Source organism: Lissotriton helveticus, chromosome 1_1, assembly GCF_964261635.1.
Source record: "Lissotriton helveticus chromosome 1_1, aLisHel1.1, whole genome shotgun sequence".
Classification (NCBI taxonomy): domain Eukaryota; kingdom Metazoa; phylum Chordata; class Amphibia; order Caudata; family Salamandridae; genus Lissotriton; species Lissotriton helveticus.
Genome location: NC_136057.1, coordinates 1,428,697,330 through 1,428,716,362, shown reverse-complemented (window position 1 = coordinate 1,428,716,362; position 19,033 = coordinate 1,428,697,330). Strand labels below are relative to the sequence as shown.

The following is a 19,033-nucleotide window of genomic DNA, read 5'->3' as shown; positions in this document are numbered from 1 at the left end:
CAGCGTTCGATACTGTCTCCCACCGCACACTCACCGCCAGACTCCACGATGCCGGCATACAGGAAACCGCCCTTGACTAGATCCGCTCCTTCCTCTCCGGCAGAACCCAAAGAATCAAACCAAACCAACGAAAATAAACTGCAGAGTACCCCAGGAATCATTGTTCAACCCACTTCAACATCTACATTGCCCCCTCTCTGCCATCGCCAGACAGTACGGAGTCAGCATAGTATCCTATGCCAATAACACCCAGCTCATCCTCGCGCTCACCAAGGACCCTGTCACAACCAGACTCAACTTCCAGGAAGGAATGAAGCACGTTGCATCTTGGATGAGCAGCAGCTGCCTGAGACTCAACTTGGAGAAGACAGAGGTCCTCATCCTCAGTCCCACCCCCTCTGCTAGGGACAACACCTGGTGGACCACTGCCCATGGCAGCGCCGCCACCCCCAAGGACAATGCCTGAAACCTCGGCATCATCCTCAACTCCTCCCTCTCCATGACCCGACAGGTCAACGATGTTACCTCTAGCTACTTCAACACCCTGTGCATCCTCCGAAAGACCTTCAAATATATCCCCCCCGAATCAAGGAAGATCGTCACCCACGCACTCATAACCAGAAGACTGGACTACGGAAATGCCCTCTACTCAGGAATCAACAAATCTCTGCTCCACAAACTCCAGACCATACAGAACAATGCTGCCCGACTCGTTCTTGGCATCCCTCGACACAAACACATCACCCAGCATCTGTGTAACCTCCACTATCTCCCCATTGAGAAGAGTCACTTTCAAGATACTCACCACACCTACAAATGCCTCCACAACACCGAACCCCAATACCTCAACAAGAGAATCTCTTTCCATGCACCCAAAAGAAACCTCTGATTCGCAAACCTCACCCTCGCAGAAACCCCATGCATCCGAAGAGCCAGAACAGGCAGAACATCCTTCTCCTACATCGCGGCAAAAAACTTGAATGAATCCCGATCGCCATCAGATGCTGCCCCTCCCTCAACATCTTCAAGAAGACACTCAAGAGTCAAGACCTGGCTCTTTGACTGAGCGGAGCTACCCACCCCCTCTAGCGCCTTGAGACCCTCGCAGGTGAGTAGCACACTTACAATGCCCTGATTTATTGATTGATCCCTTTTGCATAAGAGGAAGAGGCGAAACCTCAAACTGAAGGAACCCCCTAGGATTCCTGAAACAATGGGTTGAGGATTACATTCGACAAAGGGATACTAAGCATCATAAAATATGGGTATTGCATAGAGTTAAAGTCACCTCCAACACCACCACCAAAGATAAAGAGGATAAAAATAGATGAATAGCAACGACTACAACAGGAACTGGAAGAGTTGTTAAGCAAAGAAGCTCTAGAATTAGAATCAAAGAATCAAAAGGATTTACTCAAACTACTTTCTGGTACCAAAACCAGACAAAACAAGTTAATAAAGACACAAACATTCAAGATGACAGCGCTACAAGTGTATCCTGATAGGGAATGGAGACCACATGCCTACCATAAACATCAAGGATGCCTACCTGCACATACCAGTAAACAAAAACCATAGACAATTTCTCTGATTTTTAATGAACAAGACACTCTCCCAATCCAAAGTGTTACAATTCAAAATAAAATCAGTGCCTCTGGTGTACAAAAATGCCTAGCTGTAGTGGCAGCACACCTCAGATGACAGGAAATACACATTTATCCATACTTAGACGACTGTCCCATGAAAGCAAAAACATGCTGCCAATGCAAGAAAAAAATCAGCTAGTGATACAAATCAGTGCACACATTAGGGTTCACTATCAATTAAGAGAAATAATCACACAACCTACAGAAGGAGAAAACAGCCAAGGTGAATCCAGTGGACAGGATGGTCCAAGCTATCATAAAGCACAGGTGCCTTTACCAGAAGGGGAAGCGTCAGATGACAAGAGCTGTGGGAAAATGATGGTGTTGGTGGCCTCCTCTATTCCCCTAGTACCACATGCAAGACTTCACATGAAACCAATACAGGAATGGGTCCAACAGCAGTTGTCACAATCAATCAGCAGTTGGGATGATCTAGTGGTTGTTACAGACAAGGTTCAAAGAGAGATGCAGTGGTGGAACCTCAAAAGCGTAACAGTGCGGAAACCATTCAAACCAATAACTTGCTCAGTGACCATCTAATGCATCTGTCATGGGATGAGGAGTTAACATTGGCAAGCTGAACATCAAAGGCCTCTGGAACCTCATGGAAGCAGTGCAACACATAAATGTGCTGGAGCTTAAGACAGTATTCCTGGCACTAAAGACCTTCCAGAAACATGTAATAGAAGGTCAGTTTTCATTCAAAAAGACCACACAATGAATATGCACTACTTGAACAAATAAAGCGGAACAAGATCCTATTGCTATCAACTTTGGCTCATGAGATATGGAGAGGGACGATAACAAACAAGGTATCATTAGTGGCAACACATCTACAAGGAAAATAAAACGCAGAAGAGGACAGGCTGAGCAGAAAACCAAACACCGTACACAGATTGTAACTAAACAAGGAAGTATCAAGGCAGAACTTCCAGATCTGGGCGACACCGATAGTAGATCTATTCGCAACACGCAAGAACGCAAAATGCCAAAGCTTTGCATCCAGGTTTTACAACCTAGAATCACTGGTGAATGCTCTGTTGATAAAGGGAGATTTGCCTATGCCTTTCCATTGATTCCAATGATACCGAAGGAGATCCAAAAGTGCAGACAAGAGTAAGTCAACCTGACGCTGATAGCACCATAATGGGCTTGACAGACATGGTTCTCAGTCCTCATGGAAATATCCCAAGGGCAGCACATACCACTTCCAGCACACCAAGACCTGATAAGGATAAAAGGAGGGACAGAGATGGCCCCCGGAACCAAACACCCTCAACTTGGTGGCATGGCTTCTGAGGACTTCAAATTTGGACACCTCACGTTGCCAAGAAGGTAGACGGAGATTCAAAAGGAAGCCTACCTATGCCCCAGATTGTAGTGAGTAGAGTCCAGGAAGTGGTAAGGAGACAGACTAGTGCTGTCTCTTCCCAAGACAAAAAGTTGTTTAAAAAATGATTTTCACTTTCTGTGTTAACTGTCTATGCCTGTGGTTGTTACAGTTAAAAATTGTAGTTTTACCCTGCCTGTAATTGAATATTTTATCACCTGTGTTGTGTTTTAAATGTGTAGTTTTCCCTGCCCATGATTGCCTCAATTTAGTGTGTTGAATTGTGGGATTTGCAGTTCAGCCTCTGTAGCTTATCCCTCTCATTCCTTGGTGACAATTCAGTTTTCCCTCCAAATGTCTCCTTTGCTCTGTGTTAAGACCTGTATGTTAAAACAGTGCACTCCCAGCCACCATTCTGTGTTCACAAGCCAGTGAAACCAGCCCCCCCCCCCAGCAACAGGGATTTTTCTACATCAGAGGGTGCTTCTGTGAGCTGTTTAATCTGTGTTTTTTGGCCAGCAGGGGGAGTAAAGCTTTATTCAAACAGTATTGTTAGATTTCGAGTTAGTGAAGCCTTTACCTGCTGAAGTCCAAAGTGTGGATTGAGCCTGTCTGTCTCCTAGGAGATTCTGAACAGGAGAAGCAGCGCCCAACTCCCTGGCCAGCAAACCGTGTCTGATGTTGCTGGGACCTTATATGGCCTGCTAGTGGTTGGCACATGTCTACACTGATTGGTGGTTGTATCTGGTGTTTCTATTGGATTAGGGTTAATGTCCTCATTAGTTGGGTATTTGAGGGTTCTGATTGGTTTCTGGGTTTGTGATTCAATCATTGTAGGGTTGGGACTAGGGCTAGGGTTAGGATTTCTATTGGAAGTAGGGACTAGGGCTTCCTATGTTATTTTATTGTTGGGAGTATGGTGGGACAAGGGCTAGGGTTAGACCTTTAATTGGAAGTAGCGATTAGGGCTTCTGGTGTGATTGGTTGCTGGACTAGGTGTGGGACTTAGAGTAGGGTTAGGTTTTCTATTGGAAGTAGGGCTACCTGTGCCATTGGATGCATGGACTTGTTTTGGGACTACTGGTAGGGCTAGGGTCTTTATTGGACATAGAGATCAGAGTTTTTGAACTGATTGGGTGCTTGGACTAGAGCTAAGATTGGCTGTAAGGTCCTGGTCTCCTATTGGTTCTAGATTTCAGGGCTAGTGTTGTGAATGGATAGTGTTAGGGCTAGGGTTCGCATTGGCTGAAGGGGTCACCTGATTACAAGGGCTATAAAAAAGGCCAGGCTTAGGGCATCTCAGCCCGGGCGTCGAGGCTAACGGCAGAGAGGACAAGGGCAGTTTCCTGTTTGAGCCTGTTAAGGGCAAAGAGGACAAGGGCAGTTGCCTGTTAGAGGACTAGGACAGTTTCCTTTTTGAGCCTGTTCGAGACTGGTCGGGACTAGGGCCAGAAATGCTGCCCTTTTTCTAATCTAGCAACACCCAGCCCACACCATTCACATCCACAAACAGAGCAGCACACTCACACCAAATGTACACCACGCACAGCACTAGGCACAGATTAATGTACCAGCCTGCACTACAAACCCAACCAAACCACATCTACACACCCTACTATCCCAACTACCACACATATCCACCATCACCTACAAACAGTATACAACTCTATCTTATACCAATAACCAATAAACTCATCACTAACACAACGCCAATCAACACCATACCTAACTACATCCCATTCAAACACACTCTCCCCTTTCTGAGAGAACAACATAATAATAATAAATAAATAAAAATCATCTTTGGTCTACATGTACATACTTCCATTGTGCATCTATGTACCTTCCATGTACTTGGATCTGTGTGTCTGTTACTTTTCTCCTGAAAAGGCATATCCAATGCACTACCCTATTTCTCATCCTGTGCCTCTATCACTATCTTTAATCTACATATACTTACCTCCATTATGTATCTATATACTTTCAATGTAATTATGGATCTATATATTTATCACTTTCTTCTAATTTAGTATTTCCAATGCACTACCCTATTTCTCAGCCTATACTTCGCTCAATATATCTTCTAGCCCAACCTTCTGACTCATCTCAAACTTTTTCTACTACTCCTTCCAATGCACTACCCTATCTCACATCCTATACATCTATCAATATATCCTCTACATCCACTCTCTCATTTATCCCAAACCCCATACCACTACTATGATTGCCAAAATAACCCTTTCTAGACTCTCTCCTACTCTACCCCTCCTTGTATCATCTGACACCTCTTTTACTATACCGATTCCCTAAAACAAACCTTTCTAAACTCTTTCCTCTGAGTCCTCCCCTCCAAAACTCCTTTTTACTTATCCAAAAGCCTTCTCCTATTGCTAAGACCTAAAAAAAAAAAAATCTTTCACTCTTTATCCCTCCACTATTCTTTTCAATGGAAATTAACAGACTAACATGTTCACTTCTCAAATTCCATATTAAACTATACTAATATACTACCCAAATAACTGAATATCATATCCACTACTCAAATTACTTCATTTTTTTTTTAAACAATTTTTATTGCAGACTTCCATTACAGCAGTTTTATCACAGGATTACCACCTCTTAGCTCTTCTTTTCTTCCGTTTCCAATAGCTTCTGCACACAGCCGTAAGGCCCACAACCCGGAGGTCGGGCGGCGATAAACATAAGAAAAAATTCTCGAGGTCTTGCAAGGCGTAGCAGGTGTAATCCTTTCTCTTAGAAATACGCCCGTCTGCTTTTTTCCTTCACCCTTCCACAGAAACTCCCAATATTTACTAACCCTCCCCAACGTCCACCCCTCCCTTCCTCCCAAATGTCCACCACCTACTCAAAAGTACTCGGCACTGTCTCATCTATGGGTCAATCAGGAGTTGGTGTCTAGTGTCTACCTAGGTTTGCGATGTCCCCGGTGTATTGCGAGGGCCGTTCCCAATTTCACCTAGTTCAACCTCATCCTCCTGTAATGTACTATCTCTTAGGGCTTGAACCAGTGCCTCCCAAGCCGCAGCCGTGTCCAGTGCTCTATCATTTGGTTTACGGCGAGCCATCTGGTATCGGTGTGTACTATCACAAGCGGCCCACTTCAAGAACTCACCGATCCATCTCCTGTGTGTGGGGCCTACTCTCGCCTTCCAGTGTCGTGTGATTTCTCTTTTGGCTATGACCAGGCCCATATCTATGAATTTACTTGTGGTTTTATTTATGGGCGTGTGCGGGAACCAATGTAGTAAGCAAGCCGCTATATCATATTGCACTGTCCTATCCGTCATTTCCGTTAGAGTATCCCCTACCTCCTGCCAGAATTCCCGGAGGCCAGGGCAGGACCACAACATATGTTCAAGCTCTGCTCCTTCCAAAGCGCATCTCGGGCATGCCGCAGTGGCCACACCGAAATACTTCTTAATTCTCCCCGGAGTCAAATAAGCCCTATGCAGCACGTAAAAGTGGATCTGCTGAAATCGCGCGTTTCGCGTGCTGTTTCTAGCTCGCCTCACTAATTAAGCCCAGGTCGTCTCAGGGATCACCCTATCAAGGTCTGCTTCCCATTTGGCCTTTAGCACCGAAAGCGGCGGCAGGTTTTCCCGGAGCATTCTAGAGTATAAGCATGTTACTGCTTTATAGTTCCGGCTGCCATCATAGTGTACTGGCAGGCCATAGTCGTCGTTGGCTCTGCCAGTCCTCCCTTCCAATGTGTCTGGATGGCCCTGGTGACCGCAGCATGCAGTAAGTACCCCCCCCCCTAGGCAGCTCAAATTTCTCCTGCAGCTCTCGATACTGAACAAGCGCCCCGTCCTCGTAGAGGTCGCCCACCACTTGTATACCTGCTTCTTCCCAACTCTGTAACTGCGACCAATCTCCTCCATGGAGAAGTGCTGTTAGCATTCCCAAGGGTATCTCTGGGGCATATGGGTGTTGCCCACCCGCTCGCCGCTGGGATCGGTTCCAGCAAAGTCTGAACGTCCGTTCCTCGGGTGTCAGATCCCTAAGAGCTATTCTCTGCTGTAGAGCTATATAGGCCAGAACATGGCGCGGAGTACCCCCATCCCTCTCGTTCACTGGACCTCGATATACCCTCTCTATCTCCTGTGTAAAGATCTGCAGTTGTGCGGCCAAATAGTACAGTTCGAAATCGGGGGCAGCCAGTCCGCCCTCATCTTTCGGGCGGGTGAGTGTCGCCAGTGCCACTCTACACCTGCCCGTCCCCCATATATAGGTCATCTGAGATTTCAGTTGGGAAAACAGGGATCTAGGTATCCAGACTGGAAGGGTGCGAAAGTAATATAAAAGGCGCGGCAGGGCAATCATTTTCAATAAAGAAATGCGGCCAGTGACTGTCAGCGGAAGCGTGGCCCAAAAGGCCATGCAGCCCTTCAGCGCTCGCATGCAGCGGCCAATATTACCCTCCAGCATGTCTGCTGCCGTGTGGTATATATATACCCCTAAATACTTCAAACAAGTGGGCTCCCATCCAATCTCAGGACGATGGTCGGGCCGTAACGTGTCTCGTCTCAGGGGAAACAAGCAGGTTTTAGACCAGTTCACTTTCAGCCCTGATAATTCTCCGAATCGCTCTAGTAGTCGCTCTGCTCCTTTCAGTGCCTTCGATCCATCTTCTAGGTATAATAACAGGTCGTCCGCATATAAGGAGATGAATTGTTGACCCCCTCTGCTATCTATGACCCGACTCAAATTACTTCATATTTTTGTAACTATAAAAATTTTCAACAGTAATCCTTTATGGGTTCCGGAGTGGCGTGCTACTCGCCAGAAAAGCTATTCAACACCCATCAGTGGTAACAAGTGCTACATGAATGTAAATCTTTCTTCCCCTTTTATCCCTCCGCTATCCTTCTCACTCAAAGTAACTGACTAATATCCACCACTGAAATTACTTCATATTTCACCATATTAATTCACCACTAATACTTTGTAGGCTTCCTGAATAGCGGTCGTCGACAAGCGCTATATAAGTACAAACCTTTGTCCTCCTCTATCCTTCTGCTATCATTCCAAATCCAAATAACTGACTATCCTATCCACCACTTAAAATGTACTTGCATGTTTCACTATACTAATTCAACACTAATCCTCTATGAGTCCCGGAGTAGCATGCTACTCGACGAAAAAGCGCTTTGACGCCTCGTCAGGGATAGTAAGCGCTATATAAATGCTATTACAATGCAATACAATACAATACAATAAAAAGAAAATGTTATAGCAACAAATTGAAAAGATTCCAACAATAGCGTAACAGCCCTGAAAAATTCAGAGACTGGGCACAAGAGGCTGCATTCATCTGACATATCTACTGGGCAACCAGCTCTCCTATGCCTTTATCAAGGTCCATTTGGAAGCCACTGTAGCATACACAATAGCATACTGGGTAGACGTTTCTTTATCACACCAGTGGTGAAGCTCTTCTTAGAAGGAACAAAGAAAACAGCACCCCAAAATAGTGTGCCAATGACGACAAGGAACCTGAATGTAGTGCTAACCCAACTGATGATGTCACCCCCTCGAACCAATGATGAATGCACAACTGAGATTTCTAAGCCTCAAAACAGCCTTCCTCATTGTTATCTATTTTCTAATTAGGGTAAATGAGATACAAATGCTTACCACTCAGGAGCCATACCTACAAATACATAGAGATATAGAGGGTATGAGAGCATACTCAATTTTCATACCAAAGGTGGTATCAAAATATCATGTTAACCAAGCTATCCACCTGCCAACCTTTCTTCAGCAGCCCAAAACACAGGGGGAGAGCATTGCATATGTCAGATGTTTTAAGGGACAACTTTGCAATATTTAGAAAGAACATAGGATATCAGGAAAGGAGATCAGCTCTTTGTGTCTTTTGCACACACAATAAAGGGACTTCCATTCACCAAAGGAACTATTGCAAGATGAAGAACAAAGAATATCAGGAAAAGAGAACAGCTCTTGTGTCCTTTCGACACACAAGAATGACACTTCCAGTCACCAAAGAATCTATTGCAAGATAAATAGTTCAAACAATACAATACTGTCATAAGACGGGGAGTAACCCTGTAGAATATCCAAAAGCACTTTCAACAAGGAAAAAAGGAGCAACATTTGCCTTCTTAGGTAGCATAGCATTAGAAGACATTTGAATAGCTGCTACAAGGTCATTAGTACATAACTTCACAAAACACTACTTTGTGGAAATTCAGATCAACAGGGAAGCTGAAATGGGACAAAGAGTACTGAAGCATTTGTTTATAAACACAGACTCAAAATAACCCAACCAAGCCACACGAAGAAACAGCTCTGTACTAGATGCACAGCATGTGATTCCAGAAAGGATTCACACCTGAAACCGAAATGGTTACTTACCCGTTAAGAGTAGTATTGCAGCTTGAAGAATTTTCTGAATTTGCATGTGACCTACCCAGTTTATTTACAAACACTTAACTCAAGAGAACAATAGTAAACCAAAAAAAATAAAAAGAATCTGAAGACGTTGATTACACTGAGGAATTTTCAGGACTTCACACAAAGAGTGGTGTAAACTCAAATGGTTGACGCCGCCATGAGCAAAAAAATGAAAGAAAAAGTAAAAGAGACTTTCTGGACCCAACCAACGAATGGGGGAATAGTGCACATCATATGAATAAAGAAATTCTTCAAGCCACCAAACTACTCTTACCTAACCATTTTGTTTTTGTTTTACAGTTATTTACATTTTCTCCTGTACTTTCCTGGTGTGGTCTGGGAATATTGCAATGACATTGGTTTTTAAAGAGGGAGGTGTCTTGTTGACATACTGATTGATTGATTGATTGTGGGTTTCTAAAGCGTGAGAATCGACTCCCGAAGGAGTATCTCTGCGCTGTAGACCGCTGGGGAACGCGTCCTGGCTTTCCCTGTGAGATGGTCCCTACTGGGTATCTCCAAGGTGAAACCAGGCATCCCCGGAGTATGTGGGGGGCCGTTGTGGAGATGAGGCAAGCTAATGCCCAGAGTTGCCGAGTGTGATCCCTGGTTAGAGTAGGCACCGAGGTGGGAATTATCGAGTTCGCTGACCCTGGTCCACGACCCTGCCGCGTCGAGGATAGAACCCTGGTCCCGGGCCGTCCTCTGCTTCCGGGTCTGCCGCCTCTAACCAGTGAGCCACACCACTCCACATACTGCCTGAAGAATGGCTTCTCAGACACTAGAATTTAAAAATGTTGCTATAATCGCCTGCGGCAGAGTGCTAGGCGGCACTCTCGGAGGGTGTGCCCTGTGCTCTCTATCAATTGCAAACATTGGGGACAGATAGGAGGGCCAATGCTCCTGCATATTTCACTTCCTGAGGAACTCTTAATGCGGCGCACCCTCTGCCTGCTCAAGGAACCCCAGAAGCCACAGGTTGTTCCTACGAGGGCATCAACGGTCTGAGCCTGGGCCTGAGGCAAGGTCATCGTTTTCTTCAGGGTCATGAATTCTGTCCCGCTTAGCTGCAGTAACATGATCTGTTGCTTTCCTGAAGTCTTCATGAAGGAGGTTGACCTTGATCATGACTCCCTCTATTTTCTTTATGGAAAGTCTCCTTACGTTTTGAATGATGAGAATGAGATTAAGCAAAATAGGTTACTTTTGCTGTTCCAACAGCTGCTCAGGCGGCGTATTCTCCTGGTTGGTCTGCTGGTGGGTCAGAGGCTAGAATGTAGTGTACTGCATGATGGAATAATTTTGAGTGGGTTTGGTCACTCTGTCCTTCCCCATTATGAACGAAATCACTGCAGGAGCCCCATGAAAGACCTGTAAGTGGCACCATCCAAAATACCCGGGGTGGTAAAACAGAGCAGACCGACCCTGAGGGGGCAATACGTGTGCTGAGCATTCCCAACAGGTGTAAGAATGGATTCCAGACTCCTCATTGAGTAAATATGGGTATTTATTAACAGTATATACAACAGTGTATACATGTTAAGGGGCACAGAGAACAACTGCCTCTTGGGAGGCATGGAACAATCTTGCATCATAAGAACTACCAATGTCATCTTGTTTCATGCACTCCGTGTGACATCACCACACATATCGTCCCTTTTTTTAAATACATAGTGAACCTAATACATTCAAACTACTACTTTTGAATATATTTCTTAGAGGGTAACTATACATTTTAACTTGAAACCAATAAGTCTTAACATCAAACTCTACAAGTCTGATAGCATGTCCCCTTCATTTTCTTATTTTTGCAGAATCCAATTTACTTTAACACTATATAGTCCTGTAGCCTCTTTGGAATATTGTGAGTTTGCAAACTCTTTCTTTGTGATACTAATTCCTTATTAATTTCACCTTCCACTTGTTTTTATAAGACTTATCTGGTCTGGTATTGGTGACATTACCATACTCTACTAGAATCCAACACTACCTGGCCAGTGCTTCACCAACACACGCCTTCCAACTTCAGTGTATTTTTGTGTATCAAACATTTGCTGAGCATCTTAAAATTTAGACAATCCTTTTCTCAACAATATAGGATATTTTTACTGATCCCCAGTCCCCAACTTTCAGTTTACATACACCTTTGTCAAAGTGATGGTACATTTTTTTTTTTGTTTCATTTGAAAATCATTCAGCTGTTTTCCATACATCTTTCACATCACAACCTCCATGAAATAACTTTACCATCCAAAATGGACACATTTCTGTTGATGCCTTCCTTCCTCTCATTAACTAAAAATAACGTTTTCCATAGCCATGTGTGGTATAGTGCAGTAAGACCCTACCTTATCCTTGACAGCTTGCTCAACACTTGAATTGTTCCTGTATGCCGCTTGAATACTCTCTACCAAGACTTTTATCTTTCTACTTTACTATTGCTTTGCAGGTGATACAGTGGTATTCTAATGTGTTTGATTCCACTATTACGTAAGACTGTTGCATTTCTGCAGACACAAACGGTACACCATTGTCTGTTCAAATTTCTCCGGGTAATCGTTCTCTTAAAAATATTCTCTTGAAACAATTATGTACACTTCTAGTAGTGGGAATGCTTACAGATTTAACGCCCACCCATCTTAATAAATGATCAACTATCACAATGAAATACTTAGGGGCATAGTTACAATAACTGGCGCATCCCTGCAAATCAGCAGGGATGCGCCAGTTATTGTGCACCACAGCTCCGCCATCATGGATGCACCGCATCTACAATGCGGCGCACCATGGTGCAGAAACGGCACAGATGCGTGACGCATCTGTGCCATAAAAGTGACGCATTGCTGGGGTTGCATTGCAAGCGAGACGCAGCTCCAACAATGCTCTGGGGGCCCTATTGAGTTAATGCTGCGTCAATGCTTATGCCTGCTTCAGGCAGGCGCAGGGTTTTGACGCAGCATGGGCCTAAAAGTGACTGAGTGAAATCTTGTAGATTTCCCTCAGCCACTTTTAGGAGGCGTTCCTGCCCCGGAACGCCCCCCCCGGCACAGGAACGCCTACATGTGGCACAGGGCATCACAACGTGACGCATCTCCCAGATGCTTTTTTAGAAAGACAAAGGTCCTAAACTTTTTTAATGCAGTTATAAGTAATAAACACAGACTTATAAGAACTATGTCTCTTTTTCTCCAATGTCTAGCCGGACAAAGGAATATTTATTTCCAAGATAGAGCGAAGATTCACGATTACGTGAGACACGACACAGATCAAAAACTGGGCACAAGCCTGTACCAAGTAAGGGAGGAGAGAAAACAATAGAATGGGAAAAAAATGACAGGCAAACAGAGTGGAGCAAAAGTTGGCTTACAATACAATGCAATCTTGTGTAAGCACAAACCAACAGTAACTGCAACACATATTGTACAAATTAAAGATACAGTACTGTTAAAACAGTCCACGTGACGTTTCGATCCCTATCTCCAAATTATTAACTGGGATCATCTTCAGGACTATTTAAAATACTATTGCCTGAGTGATTTTTGGAAGCCTGTGGGAATAAACAGGAGGAGGGAAGAGGAAAGAGAAACAATTTATCTCAGGAGCAAACATATTTACATTTAAAATAGGCATGTCAAACCCACTTAAGTAATTTATGGCGGTCTGTGACATTTTGTTCTGGTGCCACCTAGACAGTGATGAATTGATGACAGCAATACGATGTGCACTAGCGGTTAATGGTGTTTGGCGGCGTGTGCTGTGTGTATTTAGAGCGCGACGCAAGTGGGATGACTCCTAAAAAGTCCATAAGCGTAATTGTACTCATTTTTCAGGTAGCTTTGGGCAGTGTATTTAGTGGAAATGTGGTCACCAAGGTATTCAGGCGCTAGGTCATGCTCTAAGCGTCAAAGCATCGATGCAAAATCGAAAACCAGTGTGCCGTTTTGTACAAGGCAAGGATCGTGTGGTTCTGTGGAGTGAACAATCTCGCAGTGAATCTCGGGTGGCGGCAGTGACGGTTTAGACAGGGTACGGTTAGTGATTGTACTAGCCTGCTCGCCGATTGCTAGTGAGCCGGCAGCTTCTATATGCGAAGCCTCGTGGGTGGTATAATACAACTGACGGCGGAAGGAACCTGGTGAGGTGCTTCAAGGAAAGTCAAAACACGGGATATATCTCAGCCCTGGTCAGGGGCGAGGAAGTTACCTGAGCATATAAACAGAAAGCCTGATGAGGCTTCCGTGAGGTGGTGGGCGGCGTGGCAGAACATCTGGAGAGCGTTCCTGATCAGGTAAGGGCAGCCTATGGGAGTAAGGCAGTGCGTTAAGAGAAACTTAGTCGTTGTGATTAATAACAGTGAACAGCGTGCAGGGAAAGAAGGTTACCTTTGCACAGTGGCAGAGGGCCAGGTGCGGTTTTTGATTTATGAGCCCGGTTTACTAAGAGCAGGAGGCGGCCGCAAATTGCTGCAGTCCGGTTCGAGCCGACCCTGTAGGAAGTGAAATTAGAGAGGGGGATCAGTCAGATGTCACGCTTTTGAATGATTTTCGGAGCGGACAAGAAGGTGCCAAGCAGTCTTACCTCAGTCGGATCTCGGAGTTGGGCGATGGGAGTCCCGTCCGATCTAGCGTGATAGCTAATTGTGAGGAGGCTCAGCTGTGGGGAGCCTTTTGGCGTGCACTGTGAATTGAGTAGAAACAGACAAGGGACTGTCCCAGGATGCCGACTGGGCACCAGAATAGTGGGTGCCATTTTAGAATGGTGAGAGAAACCGGGCGGACATATTGGAGTGGGTGAGGAGGTGCTCGAAGTGAAGCGTAATTGCGTGGAACACTTAACATAGGTCACAACACTTATCTAAGAACATGAAACATCCATTGTCTGAATAATTGATGTAGGCAATACTGATCATCATGTACAGCAAACAACACCCATTATAGTTCACATACATATTGTATGGTTCCAAGCAACAATGTTGTCTAAGTCTTAACAGAGTGGTTTCGAAAAATGCAGGCAAGCCAAAGTCGATGTGCCAACGGTCAAGGTTACGGGCAGCTTTGTGGGTGACCTTAATCACGGTGGCATGGACTGTGCCTTACAGCAGATTGGTACAATCTTCTGATTTGTTGAGTCCATCATGTATGGAGTTGAACTGGATAATTGATTTGAGCTCCTCTTTGTTCAATAATTGTCCCATGTCGCCATTTGCTTGACACGATGCGAGCCGCGACAGGCCCTGCACCACACTTCCCAGTAATGCGGCGGCGTCTGCGGCGACGTCGATCCTCTCTCCTGGCGATGTGAGTTGCTTCCACAACGATGCGAGCCGCGACAGGCCCTGCGACACTCTTCCCGGTGATGCGGCAGCATCTGCGGTGACGTCGATCCTCTTTTCCGCCGATGAACCGCGACAGGCCCTGCGACATGCTTCTCAGAGATGCAGCGGCATCTGATGCGACGTCGATCCTCTACTCCTGCGACACGCTTCCCGGTGATGCGGCGGCGACGTCGATCGTCTCCTCTGGCGATGCGAGGTGCTTTGTGCTGCGAAGCGGCAGCGGCAGTTCTGCGACACGCTTCTCGATCTTAAGTCACGCTTCCAGCTCCTTATGACATGCAAGTCCCCAAAAAGTCTAAAACAACTGTAGGCACTTCAGGAGATCTCTTGAGGAGCTGGTGGGTGAAGTCGGTTGTCCCTGAGACTTCAGCAGGAGGCAAGCTCTGTTTCAAGCCTTTGGAGATCCTTACACAAGTTGATGAAAGTACACACAAAGTTCCTCTCTCCTTTCTTTGGCAGTCAGGCAACCACTGCAGGCCAATCCCCCAAGCAGCACTTCAGCTTAGGGATAGTCTCTCCTCAGTTTCTTCAGGTTCCTCTCCTCAGCAACTGTTTCTTCTTGTAGTCCAAAAGTGATCTAATTTCTTGGGATCAGGGTCCCAATATTTATACCCCAAAATCATTTGTCCTTTGAGGGCAGAGGGCCTTTTGCCCAGTCCAAACCAGTTCTGGAGCACTTTGTTGACATGACTCCTTCTTTCCTTTCACAGTGCAGGGCAGAAACATCAGACGCCCCACAGGAGGTGGAGCCAGCATTGTGGAGGGAAAGCACTTTGTTGACATGATTCCTTTTCTCTTTTCACAGTGCAGGGCAGAGATATCAGACGCACCACAGGGGGCGGAGCCAGCACTGTGGGGTGCAGGCACTGTCCTATTCAGGTCCCAGGTGCAACTCCTCCCTCCCATCTAGATGCAGATCTCTCTATTCACCACTGGACGGACTCACCCTGTCTCCTGGATTCCCCCAGCCCTGTCACTCAAACTCCAGACAAGGAATACACAACCTAGCAGATGCAGGCTTAGATAGTTAGACAAGAAAATGCCTACTTTCTAAAAGTGGTATTTCCAAACACAGAATGTTAAAATCAACGTCACTAAAAGATTTATTGTATCATTCTGAGTTCAGGTGTACTAAACTCAAATTCATACCATGTTCTCTGAGTCAGTTAGGATTATAAGATGTAATAATCTAACTGCCCATTTTGGTCCATGGAGAACAGGTAGCCTTGCAATAGTGAAAAACGAAAATGGCTGTAGTTCACTATTAGGACATGCCACACACGCCAGGGCATGTCCCACCCTATACTTACAATGCACCCTGCCCTTGGGCCTACCATACGGGTGTCTAATATGAAGAAAAGGGAAGGTTTAAGGACTTTCAAGTGAGTGCACTGGCCCAGTCAGCTTGGCAGTACCAGACTACACACAGGCTCTACAATGGCAGGCCTTAGACACACTTTTACAGGCTGCTTCTATGGGTGGCACATCCAGTGCTGCAAGCCCACTAGCAGCATTTGGATTTACAAGCCCTGGGCACACTCAGTGCCTGTACTAGGGTCTGACAAGTAAACCAAACAAGCCAATCATGGAATCACTAATCCATACATCACTTTACTATAGGTAGAGCATAAGCACTTTAGCACTGATCAGCAGTGGTAAAGTGCCCAGAGTCATAAAACCAACAAAAACAGGTCAGACAAAATACAGGAGGAAGGCAAACAGTTCAGGGATGACCCTGCAAAAAGGGCTAAGTCCAACACTCATGATGTCTTGCAAAGTTCATGTCGGTGAAAGCTCATCATTCTGGTCACCAAAAACTGTAAGAATGGATTCAGAACTCCTTGTTGAGTAAATATGGGTATTTATTATAGATATAACAGTGTCTACATGTTAATCGGCACAGAGAGCAACTGTCTCTTGGGAGACATGGAACAATCTTACATCATAGGAGCTACTGTATGTCATTGTGTTCCATGCACTCCATGTGGCATCACCACAACAGGTTCACACTCTAGTCAAGGATGCTTGACATTCCCCCCATTTCTTAGCACCAAAAATGTAGGATAGGCACCATCAAAGCAGAGTAGGAGAATCTAACTAATTATCCCAGCAGTTCAGTCCAAGCCAGGCCCATCTGTCCACAGGAACCTTGGCCTCGAATTAACGTGCTCAATAGGCCGTGCAAAAGCGGTGAAACTGCATTTTCAGAAACAAGTCAAGGATGCCTTCTCAACTGCAGTTGGGTTCAGGGTTAGGCAATCCCTAACTCTAATCTCTAACTCCATTGACATTCAGGCACAGCTGGCACTGCACTGTCCACAGTGTGGGGCCAAGAGCATGCTGTGCCAGCTCCTGCTGCCACAGGTGGACCTGCTCACTCCAACACTTCTCCCGGGCCAATAGTCAGACCTTAAGGGGGTAGGGCTCTCCGTTGTCCTCTGCCACCCAGCTTGTTCTTTCCAGGCATGGAGGTCTGCCCAGAGATCCCCCAGTGTCTCCACTCTCATTGCAGAAGGCCAGTCCAGATGTTCCAAGAGAGGGCACCTCAGGTGATGCTGTGTATATCGCTGCCATGCAGGACAAGCTCCACGGCCCTCACATCCCAGAAGGTGCCAGCTGATGCCAGCCATCCAGTCATCCCTAGCAGCCCCAGAGGCAACAAACAAACAGGATACTTCCTTCAGCAAGTGAGTCACCAGTCACAGCTGGTGCAGCTCAAAATCGATGATGTGTCTTAAAAAATAAGCCAGAATCCACCAGGTTACCCCATATTGGTGAAATGTGGGTAAATATTGCCATCTATTGGCAGATACTTAGTGTTTGTCTTGAAACCTTTTTATCTGCATGCACCACATCCCTTCATAGGAGACCGCATGCCTATACTTTCACAACTGCATCAGAGTTAGCTGCATATTTTTACTATTTTTTTATTTTGTTTTTAAAACAGATTACATTTTAATGAGTAAAAAGAACCACAATGGGATAGATAGATAGATGGATGGATGTATGGATAGATGGATGGATGTATGGATGTATGGATAGATAGATAGATAGATAGATAGATAGATAGATAGATAGATAGATAGATAGATAGATAGATAGATAGATAGATAGATAGATAGATAGATAGATAGATAGATAGATAGATAGATAGATAGATAGATAGATAGATAGATAGATAGATAGATAGATAGATAGATAGTTAGATAGTTGGATGGATGGATGGATGGATGGATGGATGGATAGATGGATGGATAGATAGATAGATAGATAGATAGATAGATAGATAGATAGATAGATAGATAGATAGATAGATAGATAGATAGATAGATAGATAGATAGATAGATAGATAGATAGATAGATAGATAGATAGATAGATAGATAGATAGATAGATAGATTCTTTAACAAAGGATTGTAACATCAGAATTTCAATGTGCTTTTTTTTAAGGGTCTGACAAGGCAGCCGAAGGGAAGATTCGCAGGTTTACCAGCCACAAGAAGTGCAGGAGTTCCCTGAAGCTTGAAGATGGAAAGAGTTATCTGATCTGGGGACCGAACGCTGATTTGTGGACTCAGAAGGATGAGTAAGTACATTCTGGAAATAAACATTAATCTAGTAACGTTATCAAGCAGTGTTAGGGTAATCAATGACTCATGCTCTATCATTGTAAATTATTCTTGAGATCTGCGATGCTTAAGAATGTGAAAGCAACAATGCGCCGCCGATTCCAATGTGAGATAACACAAGACTCACATGTGTCCAAATATGAGATGGAATTACGTAGTGGACCCTAATGCCACCCTGCTGTTCGAATACATTGGGGGAACACACAAGGCATCAACTTGCATCCAAATACATTGAGAGTTTACACAGGAGCCCAATTACTCTAAATATCAACAGTGACACTAAGCAGCAAACCCCCGTAAACACAATGTGAAATCACTCAGGAACCACCTTCTAATACTATTGTGAATGAATACACAGAACTATCCTTGCTTTCCAAATATAGACTTATGCTAAGGAAGCATACCTATACTCCTGTGTGAGATTACACAGGGGTCTCCATCGCCACACTGCACTCTGATTACGGAGTAAGATTTCAACTGGTCCTCATTGTTGTCCTAATGCAAGATGAGAATCCTAGTGCTGTCTAAATACACTGTAAAGAAGCCACACTGTTCTTCTAATTCAGTTTGAGATTACACTGGGAGCCTACTGCTGTCCAAACACACTGCAAAAATAGAGTATCAGAAAACACAGGGCCCAACATCTACCCAAATG

General features: G+C 44.9%; 1 protein-coding gene across 1 annotated transcript in view; it reads left to right on the top strand.

The window, feature by feature from the left end:
* Window positions 1–18,339, top strand: part of LOC144764166 (A.superbus venom factor 1-like) — a 1,132,054-nt gene extending 1,113,715 nt beyond the window's left edge. The window contains exon 40 of the mRNA XM_078650288.1: window positions 18,200–18,339. Within this exon, the coding sequence (XP_078506414.1) occupies window positions 18,200–18,339 (140 nt within the window). The remainder of the gene's footprint in view (window positions 1–18,199) is intronic.
* The last annotated feature ends 694 nt before the right edge of the window (window positions 18,340–19,033 follow it).